The sequence below is a fragment of the Camelus dromedarius genome, chromosome Y, assembly GCF_036321535.1.
Source record: "Camelus dromedarius isolate mCamDro1 chromosome Y, mCamDro1.pat, whole genome shotgun sequence".
Taxonomy (NCBI): Eukaryota; Metazoa; Chordata; class Mammalia; order Artiodactyla; family Camelidae; genus Camelus; species Camelus dromedarius.
In genome coordinates, this window is record NC_087473.1 from 13,269,330 (window position 1) to 13,288,880 (window position 19,551).

Sequence of the window (19,551 nt, forward strand, 5' to 3'; positions counted from 1 at the left end):
CAGGACCGCCTCTCTGCCACACACGGGCAGCCGGTTCAAAAGCCCCACCGGACTGGGCCGGAACATCGCCAATCGGCGACCCGCGAACAATCACACAGGACGGGAGCAAGACAGGAGCACTCGTTAGCTTGTTGATGTCTCTCTCGGCCTCATTCCGGGTACGTGCTGCCCACCCTCTGCAACCTCCACTGGCGATCCTTTCCTCGTTCCTCTCCGTTGCCCCAGACCCCGGCCGCCGGCCTCCCGCGTCTGCACGCGCCTCCGGGCTCTCCTTCTACTCGGCCGAACTCGCCTGCTCCGTCGCCTTCACCGCCAGCTCTGCAGGACCACCGACGCGTGAGAAAGCCTGCTCGCGGGCACGCGTGCACAGAACGACACGGACACGCTCGGGAACAACACAAGGCGTAGCTGAAGCGGCCTGTGTCCAACAGACAACCGGAGAGATGGCGCACAACAGGCAGCACGCCCCGCCCTTTCTCCCCGGCGCCTCCCCGCTGGCCACCAGCCAGCCTGCGGCCCTTTCCAGGGCCGTCCGGGTGGAGCCAGGTCGCTAAGGGATGCGCCTGGACATTCAGGGAAGACTGGGAGAACCAGCCCAGGAGAGGGACGGGACGCGACCCGGGAGCCCACCTCCTCAGCGTCTGGAGGCCTTGGCCATGCGGCCGGGGGCGGACGGAGGGGCCCAGCTGATCCCAAACGCGGAGGCAGTCGGACGAGGCCCCAGGGAGGGCCGAAGCCAGGAAGTGCCGACGCACATGAGGGTGCCTGAGGCGGCCCGCTCCTTTCTCGGACACCCCTGGGACGTTCACCGAAAGCTGAAAGCTTCGGTGCTCTGCGCGTGCGCCTGGGTCCTCCGGGCCCCTGGCTCACCCTCGCGCCCGCTCCCTGGGCGGCCTGGGGTCGCCCCGCTCCCAGGCTTCTCTCAGCCTGCCTCTCCCCGATTGGGAAAGGGTCCGGGAAACACTCTTCACCAACACCCCCAGCCCCCCGGGCTCCTCAGGGACGTGTCCCCCTCTCAGTTACCTCTCCCGGCGCCTTGCTCCCTCGGGTAGCAGCGCAGGGGGTTGGGCCACAGGTCCTCGCCGATGATCTGGCAGAGGGAACGGGCAGGTCGGGACAGGGCCCACACCCCTTCCCCGAGCAGCTGGCCACCGCCGACGTCGCCATTTCCGACCAGGCTCCGAGGGACCCCCACCTCAGCAATCCCGTTAGACCCGGGGCACTTGTGGCCTGACAACCAGTTGAGGAAGTGAAGGCTGACGGTGTCCTGCCTGCGGCTGGGGGCTCCCCGTTCGTAATCCCAGAACCACTGGACTGGAGTGGAACTATACGCCCTATAGCCTAGAGGAAGAGTGGGGATACGGGGAGGGATCGCCCTGGCCCAGCGTCCAAGGCCTCCGGGGCACACCCCGCCCCGCCCCGCCCCGCTCCGCTCCCTTCCCCCATCCCGGGACAGCCCACCTACCTGCGAAGCTAAGGTGATACTCCTTAAGGATCACTTGGTTGCACAAGTAGGGCTTGCTCCGGAAAAAGAACATCAGTCTGCAGCGGTACTCGGGGCGGCCCAGTTCCTGCGCCTGCCACGCCCAACAGCAGGAGAAGAGTGAACTCTCGTCCCGGCCACCTGAGCTGGCCTGCCCGGCAGGGATGAACCACTTCCCCTTCCGCTCTCCCGCTGCTCACACCCAGCCCTCGGGGACACCCGGCCCCCTCCGCCCCGCATCCCCCATCCCCCACCCCCCACCCCCAACCGTGGCCTCCGTCTGCCCGGCCTGACCTCCAGCTGGATCATGTAGCTCCGCACACCTTCGTCTCGGTCACTGATCAAGGCCGACAGCTGGGGATGATTCACAATCTTCAGTAGGTCAAGGAGCCTTCACGTGTTACGGCTGGAAGAGCCACAGCCAACACAGCCAGGCTGGGGCGAAAGGAAGAGACCAGACAGGCGATCTGCCGGGACTCCGGGCGCGCACTGCTGCCCACCCCATCGCCCCACACCTCCGACCTCCTCGGCCCCTGCCCTGCCGTCTCACACGCACGTGGAGGCGGGGTTCCGGCCTTCCCGTGCATCTTGGGCTGTCCGCACCCCCTCGGGGAGCGCCTGTTCCCTCGATCGTCCCCGACATTCCAGCTGGCCTGCGTGTGCTGGGTGCAGGCTTGTCACCGCGGGCGGAGTCGGGATGTGCTCTGCCCCCGTGGACCCATGCCTCCTCTGAGTAGGGGACGCCCCAGGGGTGCTGACAGGAAGCCCCGGGCCTCTGAGCCGCCCTCTGCGGTGAGAGGAGTCTGTCTGTATGGCTAAGTCTGCAGCTCCGGGGGACTCACAGGGTGCAACGGGGAGGGCACGTGCTTCTGCCTGCACGAGAAGGCCCGGTGGAGGCCGGGCTCGGAGCCCACCCGAGGGCGTGTCTGGGGTCCCGTAGTCTTGCCCGGGACGGGGGCCTCTTGCAGCTCACACCTGGCCGCGGACGACCTGGGTCCTTGGCACGGACGTGGCGGCAACATATCCACAGCCTCTGGCTGACTGGGATGGGTCCTGCACGCCCACCGGTCTCCTGGGATTTCCCCCGGAGACTGCACACTTCCACTCTCTGCTCTGTGGGGAAGGTGCTGGGGGCTCTGCGCGTGCTTTCCACTGTTGCCGTGTGCCCCATGACCCCAGGAAGGCTTCCCCTGCAGGCCCCACGCCAGAAGGTTCCACCCAAATTTGGCGCTCCCACGCCTGCACGTTTGGCCTTTGGCCCTCAGCGCCCTCATGCTGTGCCCTTGCAGGCCTCCATGCCTCCACTCTCAGGCCTCTTCCCTTGGCCTTGGCGCCCGCCTTCCTCGCTTCCTCCTGCCCCTTGTTCCGCCGCTCCCAGTCCTCCTCTTCTTTCTCCTCCTGCTTCCCCTCCCCACCCTGCCCTGCGCCCCCGCACCCAGACCCCCGGCCCTGGCCCCGGCCCCAGTCCGTTGCCGCCTCCCCTCCTCCTCCCCCTGTCCCAACCTCCTTCTCGCCCTGTTCCCCCTCCTCGGCCCCCTCCTGCCCTCCAGCAGCAGCCAGCCCCAAGCAGCAGCAGCAGCAACAGCAGCAGCAGCAGCAGCAGCAGCAACAGCAGCAGCAGCAGCAGCAGCAGCAGCAGCAGCAGCAGCAGCAGCAGCAGCAGCAGCAGCAGCAGCAGCAGCAGCAAGTATACAGGTTTGGCCCAGAATCCGGGGATGTCCTGGATGATGGCTTTTCTTCGATCCAAACGAGGCTCCCGCCTCCGTCGGATCCTGCGCTTGAGCCGCAAGTAGGCCCCGCTGGCTTGGGCGTTCACAGCGCTCTGCTCTAACTGAAGGGCCCCCAGCGCCTCCAGCGGGCTCAGGGAGGTCGGGGGTCCGCTCCCTGGCTCTGCGCGCCCCTGCTTCCGGGGCTTCTCTTCCCGCTCCTTGGCCTGCACCTCCTCCTCCTCCTCCTCCTCCCGCGGCTCCTGCTCCTCCTGCTCCTCCTCCGCCACCACCTCCTCCATGTCGTCCGCCAGCAGCGCCAACGCCTCCCCTATGCCCACAACCTCCGCCTCTGTCGATGCAGCTGCTGCCGCTGCCGCCGCCGCTCACTCCCGCACGGCCTCCACCCTCAGGCTGCTGGCCTCCTCGCACCTGCCACCCGCTAGTGCCTGCTCTGTTCCCAGCCCTGCCATGGCAGCGGGAGGCCCGCGGGCCCCTGCCTCCTGAAGGCCCCCTCCCACAGCTAAGGCCACCCAGGATTCCTGGGGAGCCCCGCCTTCCCCGGGCCCCCGCCTCACTGGCCCTGTGGCCCTGGCCCTGAGCTGCGAGCCGCAGCTGCCAATGCCGAGGAACAAGGAGCGGGAGGTGGAGGCGTAGCACGTGGCCGGAGGAGCCGGCCGAGCGGCCGAGGTCCCCGCGCGCAGGCGCTGGCGCTGGCGCTCCGCGCTTGGGTCTTCCAGGGCTCGCTGCCGCCCGGACCCGGCGGCCTGCTGTGCGGCCCCCTGGCAGCTGGGGCGCATGGGCATGGCCTCGTACCCCATCCCCGCCACGCCCCACGAGGCCCGTGGGAATTTGCAGCTTGGCTGGAAGGAGGCCCGAGTCGAGTCGGGCCCAGGCCGCTCGCCCCACCTCCCGACCAATCGGGGAGCGGCCAGTGGGCGTCACCCTGCAAGGCCCCGCCCCCCGGCCGGGAACCCGGCCGGCCGCCTGGCCTCCGCAGCCCCAGCTTTCAGCCCAGCTCCCTGCCCAGCTTCCAGGGGGCACCTGGGCCGCGCGCTGCCTCCAGGGAGGCCTCCGGCCTTGCATCTCTCTGGCACTGCCCGGCGGCCCGCTGACACCTCTTCGGTTTCTGTCACCTCCCACCACGTGCCCCCCACCTCCCCACCCCACCCCCAACCCCACCCCCGACCACCTGTCACTCCGGTTTCACGCGGCCCCTTCACCCCCTGGGAAATCTGCTAAGCTCCAGAGGGAAAGACAGCCCGGGTACTTTGCTTCCAGCCAGTGTCTGTCAGAGTTGAACTGCTCTGCTCTAGGGGACAAAAGCCATGCAGCAGCGTGTTCTCTTTGTCTTCGCTCTCTCTCCCTGTCTCCCCCTTGCTGTGACTCTCCCGCGTCTCTCTCTGTGTGTCTCTGCGCCTCTCTGCGTGTGGCCGTGCGTGTGTGGGTGGGTGTGCGTGTGAGTGTCTCCGCTTCCGCTCTCTCCCTCCCTCCCTCGCCCCCTCCCCTCCCGTTCCCGGGATCTCTGTTAGCTCCCACAGACACATAATGGCTTTCAGAAAGCTACCCTGCCCGGAAATAGAAGACCTCTCCGCCCGGGCCAGCGGAACCCCACAGTCTGGACGTGGGCGTGTCCACACCATTGCACGAAGGCCCTTCCTGTGCTAGAGAGGCCAGGCCGTGCCTTTCTCCCAGCCAGCAAAGGTGACCGGCATCCGTCGCCGCCGGGATCGCCCGACACTGCGCAAGACGAAGCCCTGGCCAGCCTGTGCAGAGAGAGACAGGCAGAGGGACGACGCGGTTTGCCGGCACGCTGGACCCACCCCCCCCCCACCCTCCACCCCGCCCCGAACAGTGGTGTTTGGCAGCCCAGACAGTAAGGTGTTTAGGACGCCACCCGGGTCGGCGGCCACCGCACGGCACGCCTTCAGCGCCGCAGACGGAAGGAAGTGACTTCTGCCCGCAGTGTGAACGCCCTTGGAGGTGGTTCCGCTCTCGCCCAGCCTCCAGATGAGCACCCGTCCCAGCCTTCGCCTTCACTGCAGCCTTTCTCGCCGACAAAGCCAGTGTGTGCCACTTGCTAATGCAGCGCTGCTGGTCGGCCTCCCGAACCTTACCAAACAAGCAAGGCAAGGTGTTTCCTGTCGGCCTACTCGGAGGGAGGACAGGACGCGTGTGCCGCCGCCAAGGAGCTCAAGGTTCAAAGGCGGTTGTCGCTCTGGGGGCGGGGGCGGGGGCGGGGGGCCCTGGTCTTCCGCACGCGGCAAGCAATCTGCCCTATCCTATTTCCTGCGTCCTTCGCACCTTCCCTGTCTCTCCAGAAAGCACGGGACTTCCCCACTGCCTCTTCTGGCAGCCCGGTGATTCCAGCTGGCCCAGAGTCGACGTCCGTTTCGAAAGCCTGTCACGTTTTCAGGGTCCGTGCACGCACGCCTGCCTTCGAGCCCCACTCTCAGGCCTCCTCACCAGACACGCACACGCACACGCACACGCACGAGCGGAGGCACACCTGCACGCGTGCAGACCTATACGTCTACACGCTGCCCGCCGTCTGTGTTTCCAGGAGAAAGGATTTTTTACCTGCGCCCCTCTCGCCCCGCTCCCGCAGCCCGTCGTGTGAGTCCTTGTTCTCTCCCCGGATATTGCTGCCTTCCGCCCGCCTGGGTTGGCTTCTCTCCCAGCTGCCTTTGACTGCCGGACCGCGGGAAGCACACAGGCACGACGTCATTTCCCTTGGTCCTCTCTCACCAAGCGGAGAGGAATCTCAAGCTGTCTGGGGCCTAGCCGTCTTGGAGCTCACCTGTCCCTTCCTGCCGATGTCCCGGGCGCTCCAGTGCCCCCAGTGAGCTTCCCAGCGAGATGCTCGTGCCCTCCTTTGCTCTGCACGAGCACGTGTCTGCCCTGAACTGCCTTCTTGTTGCCTCTCACACGGCCTTCGGAGGCCCCTGGCAGCCAGGGCTCTTTGCAAGAGCTGTCTTCCTGTAGCACAAGAGGGCCAAGTGTAAGCTGTCTTGCCGAAGCGTCCCACACAAGGTCCTTAAGAATGTGGGGATCACCGCCTGTCTGAAGGAAGAAGCCAGTGAAGCCGAGCAGGGAAGGGTCAGGTGGCCGCCCTTCCCGTCCTGCCGTCTGCCGCAGAGCCTGCCGCGACACACACGGGCAGGCGCGCACTCACTCACAGACACGCACGCTCGCACGCACACTCACGCGCAGAGCCACCTCGGGAATCTTGCAGGCCCTGGGACCAGAGATCGTGCCTCCCTGGGGCGGAAGGCAGCATGCCTTTTCGTGTGCCCGGAGCCCTGGCTACCACTCAGGGGCCTCAGGGGCTTTGTAAATGTCAGGGCTACCGTTCGGCCTCTCTGGATCCTTCTCTGCTGGCCACGCCCACGGCTCAGGTATCCCTCGTGGCCTACACGTCCCTCAGGCCACACGCTCCAGGTCACGGGTGGGCCAGGCCACATCCAAGGGGCCGACTTAAGACGGGCGGTGACCCGTCGGCGCCCCCTGGCCCAGACCTCTCGCGGGTCGCCTGTGACAAGAGCGGAGGACGGGCCGCAGCATCACAGGCCAGAGACGTGCAAGGCGCCAGCCGCACACGGACGTGCGTGCATGTGAGGCGTGATGGAGGGCAGGGAGCCGGGGCACCTGACAGGGGGGCTCCCGGCCACAGTCAGACAAACAGACACAGATGCATCCGCGGCAAGAGGGGAGCAAGACGGGCAAGGCCCACCCAGAAACTGCCTTTCCACGCAGGACACCAGCAAGCCCCTGGCCAACGTCCGTACGCCCGACCCGTCCTGCGACAGTGGGAGCCTGCCCGTGCGCACTTCCATCGATGAGGGAGACCAGCGCCGGACATGTCGTCGCGCCTGGGACTGCCCGGGTGCCCTGGTACCCGCAGGGGCGGCACGGAGGATGTGGGTCCTCCACCGTGGGACAACACCTGAAGGTAAGGGCCCGAGTGAAATGCCCCAGCAGGCATGGCCAGTTCCCACGTCCGTCTGAGCTTTGTCCGAGCCCCAGGAAGAATCCCACTTAAGCCGCGTCGCGTCCTCCAGGTTGGACCGCAAGGCCCGGCCACGGCACCCGAGCCTACGGGGGCCGGCTGCCTGTAAGCCTTCCTCCCCTACCCGTTGCCGGCTCGACACGTTCCCCGCCTCCACTGCAGGGCAGGCCGGACCCGACCCCAGCCGTGGCGCCTACGGGCGCTTGGGGCGGCAAAGGTCGAGCGAGCCTTGTGAGAACCCTGCCCAATCATTCCTCGAGTCTCTCCCCTTTGGCAGGTCCTTCTCAAGAGCCCTGGCCAGGCCTAGAGGCCTGAGGGGCCGCGGCCCTGCGGGGCGCCCACCACGGCCGCCTCAGCCCTCCCTCTGGGCCCCAGCCGCAGGGTCCCTGCAACGCAGCTGCCCTCGTGCCTTCAGAGCAGGGGAACCTAGGCACTGACCTGGGGAAGGGGCGAGGACAGCAGCAGCCCGAGCGGGACAAGAGGGGACCTCTGCCACCCTACGATTGTACACGGAGGCTCTCCGGCCTTCGGGTCCCCAAACCCGACAGGCCGCAGCTGGTAGCGGACAGCCGGTGCCGCTGGGAGGCCAGGGAGGGCTGGGATCCATGAACCTCCCACCGCAACCCTCCACGACCGTGAAACGTTCTGCTGGGGCAGTCGGTCAAGCACACCCCCAAAGTGCGGCAAAGCAGGGGCGCTGTGGGGTGTCGTCGGGGACAGAGATGCTCACCACGCGGCCAAACTGCAAGGGACCGGGAGGGAGAGAGGGGGCACGCACCGCGCTCTCCCAGGCCCGGCTGTCCCACAGACGGTGCCTAGCTTTGTGCGGGGACCTCAGGTGTCTCCGGAAAGCGGCTGTCCCCTCGGGAAGGACCCCGCCGGGTGCTGGCCACCGACTGCCCTCCCCATCCCGTCTCGTCCCGCCCCCCACCCCAGACCTGCCCACTCGCCACCCCCCCAACACACACAGCCCCCCACCGCCTGCCGCCATCCCTCCCACAGGCCCCTTGCCCAAGATCTGTCTGCACCAGGACTGTCCCCTTCCGGTGGCCTGATGCCCAGGCAGCTCGGGGCTGTGTGTTGGAGGGATGTGTGGCTGGCAGTTCCCTGACCAGGACAGAGCCGCAGGGACTGTGTCCCGAGGAGAAGCGTGAGTTACTCTGAACGTTCGGGCCCCTTAGCTAGCCAGCGCAGACTCGGGTAGAAGCTTTCGGCCTACGTGTCACACAGCCTGAAGAGCGGCACAGCCCGCCACGGCGCAACGCCGGCGTGGGAGAGAGGGGAGGCGGCACACTGCCGGTCTGGGGCGGCGCGGGCCCTGCGGCCCCGCCCCCTGACCTTCGCCCCTCGGACTGTTGCGCCCCACGAGGAGACCCCAGGGAAAGGAAGGCGCTCACGCCCCGGGAGGCCTTTCCAGCAGGGGGAAGGGGCTCCTGTCTGCCACTTCCTCTCCTCCCCAAGACCCCGGAGCCTGAAAGCCAGCAATCTCGCTGCTGCCCCAGCCCCCGGAGGCGCCGGTCTTTTCCGCTCCCGCCCAGCCCCCGCCCGCAAACAGCCCGGCACCCTTGCCCGCCTGCTCCCCTGCTCCCTCACCCGCACAGCCTCACGCGCCGGCACGGGGCCACAGCCGCAGCTCACGCCCGCCTTTCCCTCACACTTGCTTGGACCCCTGCACCGCCCCACCCAGCCAGGGCTGAGCGGGGTCATGCCCGGAAGGATTCCACACTCACAGCCTGCCTCCTGGGGCGCCTGGGGGTGAACAGGGACCCTCGGCTTAAGAAGTCGCCCGTCTGGCGTGGGGCCGACGGCTGGCGCACACCCCAGACGGAGGGGGCTGAGTGAGGCTCCGCGAGCAGAGTGAACACTGAACCCAAGCCACAGCGGGCCACGAGGCCCCTACCCGCCAGCACCGGTCCCCGTCTCCTTCCCCGGCCCACGCAACAGGTCCCCAGCGCACCAGCCTGTCTCTTTCGTTGCTTCCTGCTCCGAGACCCTGCCCTGTTCGGAGGCAACCTGGCCTCCCCGGAGCAGCAGCCGAGTCCTGCCCTTCCCACGTCCTCCACTTCCTCAGGACCGCCTCTCTGCCACACACGGGCAGCCGGTTCAAAAGCCCCACCGGACTGGGCCGGAACATCGCCAATCGGCGACCCGCGAACAATCACACAGGACGGGAGCAAGACAGGAGCACTCGTTAGCTTGTTGATGTCTCTCTCGGCCTCATTCCGGGTACGTGCTGCCCACCCTCTGCAACCTCCACTGGCGATCCTTTCCTCGTTCCTCTCCGTTGCCCCAGACCCCGGCCGCCGGCCTCCCGCGTCTGCACGCGCCTCCGGGCTCTCCTTCTACTCGGCCGAACTCGCCTGCTCCGTCGCCTTCACCGCCAGCTCTGCAGGACCACCGACGCGTGAGAAAGCCTGCTCGCGGGCACGCGTGCACAGAACGACACGGACACGCTCGGGAACAACACAAGGCGTAGCTGAAGCGGCCTGTGTCCAACAGACAACCGGAGAGATGGCGCACAACAGGCAGCACGCCCCGCCCTTTCTCCCCGGCGCCTCCCCGCTGGCCACCAGCCAGCCTGCGGCCCTTTCCAGGGCCGTCCGGGTGGAGCCAGGTCGCTAAGGGATGCGCCTGGACATTCAGGGAAGACTGGGAGAACCAGCCCAGGAGAGGGACGGGACGCGACCCGGGAGCCCACCTCCTCAGCGTCTGGAGGCCTTGGCCATGCGGCCGGGGGCGGACGGAGGGGCCCAGCTGATCCCAAACGCGGAGGCAGTCGGACGAGGCCCCAGGGAGGGCCGAAGCCAGGAAGTGCCGACGCACATGAGGGTGCCTGAGGAGGCCCGCTCCTTTCTCGGACACCCCTGGGACGTTCACCGAAAGCTGAAAGCTTCGGTGCTCTGCGCGTGCGCCTGGGTCCTCCGGGCCCCTGGCTCACCCTCGCGCCCGCTCCCTGGGCGGCCTGGGGTCGCCCCGCTCCCAGGCTTCTCTCAGCCTGCCTCTCCCCGATTGGGAAAGGGTCCGGGAAACACTCTTCACCAACACCCCCAGCCCCCCGGGCTCCTCAGGGACGTGTCCCCCTCTCAGTTACCTCTCCCGGCGCCTTGCTCCCTCGGGTAGCAGCGCAGGGGGTTGGGCCACAGGTCCTCGCCGATGATCTGGCAGAGGGAACGGGCAGGTCGGGACAGGGCCCACACCCCTTCCCCGAGCAGCTGGCCACCGCCGACGTCGCCATTTCCGACCAGGCTCCGAGGGACCCCCACCTCAGCAATCCCGTTAGACCCGGGGCACTTGTGGCCTGACAACCAGTTGAGGAAGTGAAGGCTGACGGTGTCCTGCCTGCGGCTGGGGGCTCCCCGTTCGTAATCCCAGAACCACTGGACTGGAGTGGAACTATACGCCCTATAGCCTAGAGGAAGAGTGGGGATACGGGGAGGGATCGCCCTGGCCCAGCGTCCAAGGCCTCCGGGGCACACCCCGCCCCGCCCCGCCCCGCCCCGCTCCGCTCCCTTCCCCCATCCCGGGACAGCCCACCTACCTGCGAAGCTAAGGTGATACTCCTTAAGGATCACTTGGTTGCACAAGTAGGGCTTGCTCCGGAAAAAGAACATCAGTCTGCAGCGGTACTCGGGGCGGCCCAGTTCCTGCGCCTGCCACGCCCAACAGCAGGAGAAGAGTGAACTCTCGTCCCGGCCACCTGAGCTGGCCTGCCCGGCAGGGATGAACCACTTCCCCTTCCGCTCTCCCGCTGCTCACACCCAGCCCTCGGGGACACCCGGCCCCCTCCGCCCCGCATCCCCCATCCCCCACCCCCCACCCCCCACCGTGGCCTCCGTCTGCCCGGCCTGACCTCCAGCTGGATCATGTAGCTCCGCACACCTTCGTCTCGGTCACTGATCAAGGCCGACAGCTGGGGATGATTCACAATCTTCAGTAGGTCAAGGAGCCTTCACGTGTTACGGCTGGAAGAGCCACAGCCAACACAGCCAGGCTGGGGCGAAAGGAAGAGACCAGACAGGCGATCTGCCGGGACTCCGGGCGCGCACTGCTGCCCACCCCATCGCCCCACACCTCCGACCTCCTCGGCCCCTGCCCTGCCGTCTCACACGCACGTGGAGGCGGGGTTCCGGCCTTCCCGTGCATCTTGGGCTGTCCGCACCCCCTCGGGGAGCGCCTGTTCCCTCGATCGTCCCCGACATTCCAGCTGGCCTGCGTGTGCTGGGTGCAGGCTTGTCACCGCGGGCGGAGTCGGGATGTGCTCTGCCCCCGTGGACCCATGCCTCCTCTGAGTAGGGGACGCCCCAGGGGTGCTGACAGGAAGCCCCGGGCCTCTGAGCCGCCCTCTGCGGTGAGAGGAGTCTGTCTGTATGGCTAAGTCTGCAGCTCCGGGGGACTCACAGGGTGCAACGGGGAGGGCACGTGCTTCTGCCTGCACGAGAAGGCCCGGTGGAGGCCGGGCTCGGAGCCCACCCGAGGGCGTGTCTGGGGTCCCGTAGTCTTGCCCGGGACGGGGGCCTCTTGCAGCTCACACCTGGCCGCGGACGACCTGGGTCCTTGGCACGGACGTGGCGGCAACATATCCACAGCCTCTGGCTGACTGGGATGGGTCCTGCACGCCCACCGGTCTCCTGGGATTTCCCCCGGAGACTGCACACTTCCACTCTCTGCTCTGTGGGGAAGGTGCTGGGGGCTCTGCGCGTGCTTTCCACTGTTGCCGTGTGCCCCATGACCCCAGGAAGGCTTCCCCTGCAGGCCCCACGCCAGAAGGTTCCACCCAAATTTGGCGCTCCCACGCCTGCACGTTTGGCCTTTGGCCCTCAGCGCCCTCATGCTGTGCCCTTGCAGGCCTCCATGCCTCCACTCTCAGGCCTCTTCCCTTGGCCTTGGCGCCCGCCTTCCTCGCTTCCTCCTGCCCCTTGTTCCGCCGCTCCCAGTCCTCCTCTTCTTTCTCCTCCTGCTTCCCCTCCCCACCCTGCCCTGCGCCCCCGCACCCAGACCCCCGGCCCTGGCCCCGGCCCCAGTCCGTTGCCGCCTCCCCTCCTCCTCCCCCTGTCCCAACCTCCTTCTCGCCCTGTTCCCCCTCCTCGGCCCCCTCCTGCCCTCCAGCAGCAGCCAGCCCCAAGCAGCAGCAGCAGCAACAGCAGCAGCAGCAGCAGCAGCAGCAACAGCAGCAGCAGCAGCAGCAGCAGCAGCAGCAGCAGCAGCAGCAGCAGCAGCAGCAGCAGCAGCAGCAGCAGCAGCAAGTATACAGGTTTGGCCCAGAAGCCGGGGATGTCCTGGATGATGGCTTTTCTTCGATCCAAACGAGGCTCCCGCCTCCGTCGGATCCTGCGCTTGAGCCGCAAGTAGGCCCCGCTGGCTTGGGCGTTCACAGCGCTCTGCTCTAACTGAAGGGCCCCCAGCGCCTCCAGCGGGCTCAGGGAGGTCGGGGGTCCGCTCCCTGGCTCTGCGCGCCCCTGCTTCCGGGGCTTCTCTTCCCGCTCCTTGGCCTGCACCTCCTCCTCCTCCTCCTCCTCCCGCGGCTCCTGCTCCTCCTGCTCCTCCTCCGCCACCACCTCCTCCATGTCGTCCGCCAGCAGCGCCAACGCCTCCCCCATGCCCACAACCTCCGCCTCTGTCGATGCAGCTGCTGCCGCTGCCGCCGCCGCTCACTCCCGCACGGCCTCCACCCTCAGGCTGCTGGCCTCCTCGCACCTGCCACCCGCTAGTGCCTGCTCTGTTCCCAGCCCTGCCATGGCAGCGGGAGGCCCGCGGGCCCCTGCCTCCTGAAGGCCCCCTCCCACAGCTAAGGCCACCCAGGATTCCTGGGGAGCCCCGCCTTCCCCGGGCCCCCGCCTCACTGGCCCTGTGGCCCTGGCCCTGAGCTGCGAGCCGCAGCTGCCAATGCCGAGGAAGAAGGAGCGGGAGGTGGAGGCGTAGCACGCGGCCGGAGGAGCCGGCCGAGCGGCCGAGGTCCCCGCGCGCAGGCGCTGCCGCTGGCGCTCCGCGCTTGGGTCTTCCAGGGCTCGCTGCCGCCCGGACCCGGCGGCCTGCTGTGCGGCCCCCTGGCAGCTGGGGCGCATGGGCATGGCCTCGTACCCCATCCCCGCCACGCCCCACGAGGCCCGTGGGAATTTGCAGCTTGGCTGGAAGGAGGCCCGAGTCGAGTCGGGCCCAGGCCGCTCGCCCCACCTCCCGACCAATCGGGGAGCGGCCAGTGGGCGTCACCCTGCAAGGCCCCGCCCCCCGGCCGGGAACCCGGCCGGCCGCCTGGCCTCCGCAGCCCCAGCTTTCAGCCCAGCTCCCTGCCCAGCTTCCAGGGGGCACCTGGGCCGCGCGCTGCCTCCAGGGAGGCCTCCGGCCTTGCATCTCTCTGGCACTGCCCGGCGGCCCGCTGACACCTCTTCGGTTTCTGTCACCTCCCACCACGTGCCCCCCACCTCCCCACCCCACCCCCAACCCCACCCCCGACCACCTGTCACTCCGGTTTCACGCGGCCCCTTCACCCCCTGGGAAATCTGCTAAGCTCCAGAGGGAAAGACAGCCCGGGTACTTTGCTTCCAGCCAGTGTCTGTCAGAGTTGAACTGCTCTGCTCTAGGGGACAAAAGCCATGCAGCAGCGTGTTCTCTTTGTCTTCGCTCTCTCTCCCTGTCTCCCCCTTGCTGTGACTCTCCCGCGTCTCTCTCTGTGTGTCTCTGCGCCTCTCTGCGTGTGGCCGTGCGTGTGTGGGTGGGTGTGCGTGTGAGTGTCTCCGCTTCCGCTCTCTCCCTCCCTCCCTCGCCCCCTCCCCTCCCGTTCCCGGGATCTCTGTTAGCTCCCACAGACACATAATGGCTTTCAGAAAGCTACCCTGCCCGGAAATAGAAGACCTCTCCGCCCGGGCCAGCGGAACCCCACAGTCTGGACGTGGGCGTGTCCACACCATTGCACGACGGCCCTTCCTGTGCTAGAGAGGCCAGGCCGTGCCTTTCTCCCAGCCAGCAAAGGTGACCGGCATCCGTCGCCGCCGGGATCGCCCGACACTGCGCAAGACGAAGCCCTGGCCAGCCTGTGCAGAGAGAGACAGGCAGAGGGACGACGCGGTTTGCCGGCACGCTGGACCCACCCCCCCCCACCCTCCACCCCGCCCCGAACAGTGGTGTTTGGCAGCCCAGACAGTAAGGTGTTTAGGACGCCACCCGGGTCGGCGGCCACCGCACGGCACGCCTTCAGCGCCGCAGACGGAAGGAAGTGACTTCTGCCCGCAGTGTGAACGCCCTTGGAGGTGGTTCCGCTCTCGCCCAGCCTCCAGATGAGCACCCGTCCCAGCCTTCGCCTTCACTGCAGCCTTTCTCGCCGACAAAGCCAGTGTGTGCCACTTGCTAATGCAGCGCTGCTGGTCGGCCTCCCGAACCTTACCAAACAAGCAAGGCAAGGTGTTTCCTGTCGGCCTACTCGGAGGGAGGACAGGACGCGTGTGCCGCCGCCAAGGAGCTCAAGGTTCAAAGGCGGTTGTCGCTCTGGGGGCGGGGGCGGGGGCGGGGGGCCCTGGTCTTCCGCACGCGGCAAGCAATCTGCCCTATCCTATTTCCTGCGTCCTTCGCACCTTCCCTGTCTCTCCAGAAAGCACGGGACTTCCCCACTGCCTCTTCTGGCAGCCCGGTGATTCCAGCTGGCCCAGAGTCGACGTCCGTTTCGAAAGCCTGTCACGTTTTCAGGGTCCGTGCACGCACGCCTGCCTTCGAGCCCCACTCTCAGGCCTCCTCACCAGACACGCACACGCACACGCACACGCACGAGCGGAGGCACACCTGCACGCGTGCAGACCTATACGTCTACACGCTGCCCGCCATCTGTGTTTCCAGGAGAAAGGATTTTTTACCTGCGCCCCTCTCGCCCCGCTCCCGCAGCCCGTCGTGTGAGTCCTTGTTCTCTCCCCGGATATTGCTGCCTTCCGCCCGCCTGGGTTGGCTTCTCTCCCAGCTGCCTTTGACTGCCGGACCGCGGGAAGCACACAGGCACGACGTCATTTCCCTTGGTCCTCTCTCACCAAGCGGAGAGGAATCTCAAGCTGTCTGGGGCCTAGCCGTCTTGGAGCTCACCTGTCCCTTCCTGCCGATGTCCCGGGCGCTCCAGTGCCCCCAGTGAGCTTCCCAGCGAGATGCTCGTGCCCTCCTTTGGTCTGCACGAGCACGTGTCTGCCCTGAACTGCCTTCTTGTTGCCTCTCACACGGCCTTCGGAGGCCCCTGGCAGCCAGGGCTCTTTGCAAGAGCTGTCTTCCTGTAGCACAAGAGGGCCAAGTGTAAGCTGTCTTGCCGAAGCGTCCCACACAAGGTCCTTAAGAATGTGGGGATCACCGCCTGTCTGAAGGAAGAAGCCAGTGAAGCCGAGCAGGGAAGGGTCAGGTGGCCGCCCTTCCCGTCCTGCCGTCTGCCGCAGAGCCTGCCGCGACACACACGGGCAGGCGCGCACTCACTCACAGACACGCACGCTCGCACGCACACTCACGCGCAGAGCCACCTCGGGAATCTTGCAGGCCCTGGGACCAGAGATCGTGCCTCCCTGGGGCGGAAGGCAGCATGCCTTTTCGTGTGCCCGGAGCCCTGGCTACCACTCAGGGGCCTCAGGGGCTTTGTAAATGTCAGGGCTACCGTTCGGCCTCTCTGGATCCTTCTCTGCTGGCCACGCCCACGGCTCAGGTATCCCTCGTGGCCTACACGTCCCTCAGGCCACACGCTCCAGGTCACGGGTGGGCCAGGCCACATCCAAGGGGCCGACTTAAGACGGGCGGTGACCCGTCGGCGCCCCCTGGCCCAGACCTCTCGCGGGTCGCCTGTGACAAGAGCGGAGGACGGGCCGCAGCATCACAGGCCAGAGACGTGCAAGGCGCCAGCCGCACACGGACGTGCGTGCATGTGAGGCGTGATGGAGGGCAGGGAGCCGGGGCACCTGACAGGGGGGCTCCCGGCCACAGTCAGACAAACAGACACAGATGCATCCGCGGCAAGAGGGGAGCAAGACGGGCAAGGCCCACCCAGAAACTGCCTTTCCACGCAGGACACCAGCAAGCCCCTGGCCAACGTCCGTACGCCCGACCCGTCCTGCGACAGTGGGAGCCTGCCCGTGCGCACTTCCATCGATGAGGGAGACCAGCGCCGGACATGTCGTCGCGCCTGGGACTGCCCGGGTGCCCTGGTACCCGCAGGGGCGGCACGGAGGATGTGGGTCCTCCACCGTGGGACAACACCTGAAGGTAAGGGCCCGAGTGAAATGCCCCAGCAGGCATGGCCAGTTCCCACGTCCGTCTGAGCTTTGTCCGAGCCCCAGGAAGAATCCCACTTAAGCCGCGTCGCGTCCTCCAGGTTGGACCGCAAGGCCCGGCCACGGCACCCGAGCCTACGGGGGCCGGCTGCCTGTAAGCCTTCCTCCCCTACCCGTTGCCGGCTCGACACGTTCCCCGCCTCCACTGCAGGGCAGGCCGGACCCGACCCCAGCCGTGGCGCCTACGGGCGCTTGGGGCGGCAAAGGTCGAGCGAGCCTTGTGAGAACCCTGCCCAATCATTCCTCGAGTCTCTCCCCTTTGGCAGGTCCTTCTCAAGAGCCCTGGCCAGGCCTAGAGGCCTGAGGGGCCGCGGCCCTGCGGGGCGCCCACCACGGCCGCCTCAGCCCTCCCTCTGGGCCCCAGCCGCAGGGTCCCTGCAACGCAGCTGCCCTCGTGCCTTCAGAGCAGGGGAACCTAGGCACTGACCTGGGGAAGGGGCGAGGACAGCAGCAGCCCGAGCGGGACAAGAGGGGACCTCTGCCACCCTACGATTGTACACGGAGGCTCTCCGGCCTTCGGGTCCCCAAACCCGACAGGCCGCAGCTGGTAGCGGACAGCCGGTGCCGCTGGGAGGCCAGGGAGGGCTGGGATCCATGAACCTCCCACCGCAACCCTCCACGACCGTGAAACGTTCTGCTGGGGCAGTCGGTCAAGCACACCCCCAAAGTGCGGCAAAGCAGGGGCGCTGTGGGGTGTCGTCGGGGACAGAGATGCTCACCACGCGGCCAAACTGCAAGGGACCGGGAGGGAGAGAGGGGGCACGCACCGCGCTCTCCCAGGCCCGGCTGTCCCACAGACGGTGCCTAGCTTTGTGCGGGGACCTCAGGTGTCTCCGGAAAGCGGCTGTCCCCTCGGGAAGGACCCCGCCGGGTGCTGGCCACCGACTGCCCTCCCCATCCCGTCTCGTCCCGCCCCCCACCCCAGACCTGCCCACTCGCCACCCCCCCAACACACACAGCCCCCCACCGCCTGCCGCCATCCCTCCCACAGGCCCCTTGCCCAAGATCTGTCTGCACCAGGACTGTCCCCTTCCGGTGGCCTGATGCCCAGGCAGCTCGGGGCTGTGTGTTGGAGGGATGTGTGGCTGGCAGTTCCCTGACCAGGACAGAGCCGCAGGGACTGTGTCCCGAGGAGAAGCGTGAGTTACTCTGAACGTTCGGGCCCCTTAGCTAGCCAGCGCAGACTCGGGTAGAAGCTTTCGGCCTACGTGTCACACAGCCTGAAGAGCGGCACAGCCCGCCATGGCGCAACGCCGGCGTGGGAGAGAGGGGAGGCGGCACACTGCCGGTCTGGGGCGGCGCGGGCCCTGCGGCCCCGCCCCCTGACCTTCGCCCCTCGGACTGTTGCGCCCCACGAGGAGACCCCAGGGAAAGGAAGGCGCTCACGCCCCGGGAGGCCTTTCCAGCAGGGGGAAGGGGCTCCTGTCTGCCACTTCCTCTCCTCCCCAAGACCCCGGAGCCTGAAAGCCAGCAATCTCGCTGCTGCCCCAGCCCCCGGAGGCGCCGGTCTTTTCCGCTCCCGCCCAGCCCCCGCCCGCAAACAGCCCGGCACCCTTGCCCGCCTGCTCCCCTGCTCCCTCACCCGCACAGCCTCACGCGCCGGCACGGGGCCACAGCCGCAGCTCACGCCCGCCTTTCCCTCACACTTGCTTGGACCCCTGCACCGCCCCACCCAGCCAGGGCTGAGCGGGGTCATGCCCGGAAGGATTCCACACTCACAGCCTGCCTCCTGGGGCGCCTGGGGGTGAACAGGGACCCTCGGCTTAAGAAGTCGCCCGTCTGGCGTGGGGCCGACGGCTGGCGCACACCCCAGACGGAGGGGGCTGAGTGAGGCTCCGCGAGCAGAGTGAACACTGAACCCAAGCCACAGCGGGCCACGAGGCCCCTACCCGCCAGCACCGGTCCCCGTCTCCTTCCCCGGCCCACGCAACAGGTCCCCAGCGCACCAGCCTGTCTCTTTCGTTGCTTCCTGCTCCGAGACCCTGCCCTGTTCGGAGGCAACCTGGCCTCCCCGGAGCAGCAGCCGAGTCCTGCCCTTCCCACGTCCTCCACTTCCTCAGGACCGCCTCTCTGCCACACACGGGCAGCCGGTTCAAAAGCCCCACCGGACTGGGCCGGAACATCGCCAATCGGCGACCCGCGAACAATCACACAGGACGGGAGCAAGACAGGAGCACTCGTTAGCTTGTTGATGTCTCTCTCGGCCTCATTCCGGGTACGTGCTGCCCACCCTCTGCAACCTCCACTGGCGATCCTTTCCTCGTTCCTCTCCGTTGCCCCAGACCCCGGCCGCCGGCCTCCCGCGTCTGCACGCGCCTCCGGGCTCTCCTTCTACTCGGCCGAACTCGCCTGCTCCGTCGCCTTCACCGCCAGCTCTGCAGGACCACCGACGCGTGAGAAAGCCTGCTCGCGGGCACGCGTGCACAGAACGACACGGACACGCTCGGGAACAACACAAGGCGTAGCTGAAGCGGCCTGTGTCCAACAGACAACCGGAGAGATGGCGCACAACAGGCAGCACGCCCCGCCCTTTCTCCCCGGCGCCTCCCCGCTGGCCACCAGCCAGCCTGCGGCCCTTTCCAGGGCCGTCCGGGTGGAGCCAGGTCGCTAAGGGATGCGCCTGGACATTCAGGGAAGACTGGGAGAACCAGCCCAGGAGAGGGACGGGACGCGACCCGGGAGCCCACCTCCTCAGCGTCTGGAGGCCTTGGCCATGCGGCCGGGGGCGGACGGAGGGGCCCAGCTGATCCCAAACGCGGAGGCAGTCGGACGAGGCCCCAGGGAGGGCCGAAGCCAGGAAGTGCCGACGCACATGAGGGTGCCTGAGGAGGCCCGCTCCTTTCTCGGACACCCCTGGGACGTTCACCGAAAGCTGAAAGCTTCGGTGCTCTGCGCGTGCGCCTGGGTCCTCCGGGCCCCTGGCTCACCCTCGCGCCCGCTCCCTGGGCGGCCTGGGGTCGCCCCGCTCCCAGGCTTCTCTCAGCCTGCCTCTCCCCGATTGGGAAAGGGTCCGGGAAACACTCTTCACCAACACCCCCAGCCCCCCGGGCTCCTCAGGGACGTGTCCCCCTC

General features: G+C 67.7%; 2 protein-coding genes across 2 annotated transcripts; both read right to left on the reverse strand.

Annotated features, from left to right (window-relative positions):
* Positions 1-1,015: 1,015 nt before the first annotated feature.
* LOC135320371 (uncharacterized) lies at positions 1,016-3,867 on the reverse strand. Its single transcript, XM_064483453.1, has 5 exons — positions 3,100-3,867; positions 2,326-2,473; positions 1,778-1,837; positions 1,466-1,577; positions 1,016-1,341 (listed from the first exon to the last, which is right to left on the reverse strand). Exons 1-5 carry the CDS (start codon positions 3,489-3,491, stop codon positions 1,016-1,018), a joined length of 1,038 nt encoding a protein of 345 aa, XP_064339523.1. The 5' UTR covers positions 3,492-3,867.
* A 6,414-nt stretch (positions 3,868-10,281) lies between these two features.
* LOC135320373 (uncharacterized) lies at positions 10,282-12,837 on the reverse strand. The gene is made up of 5 exons (XM_064483459.1): positions 12,368-12,837; positions 11,597-11,744; positions 11,049-11,108; positions 10,737-10,848; positions 10,282-10,607 (listed from the first exon to the last, which is right to left on the reverse strand). The coding sequence occupies exons 1-5, from the start codon at positions 12,793-12,795 to the stop codon at positions 10,282-10,284; spliced, it is 1,074 nt and encodes a 357-aa protein (XP_064339529.1). The 5' UTR covers positions 12,796-12,837.
* Between the last annotated feature and the right edge of the window lie 6,714 nt (positions 12,838-19,551).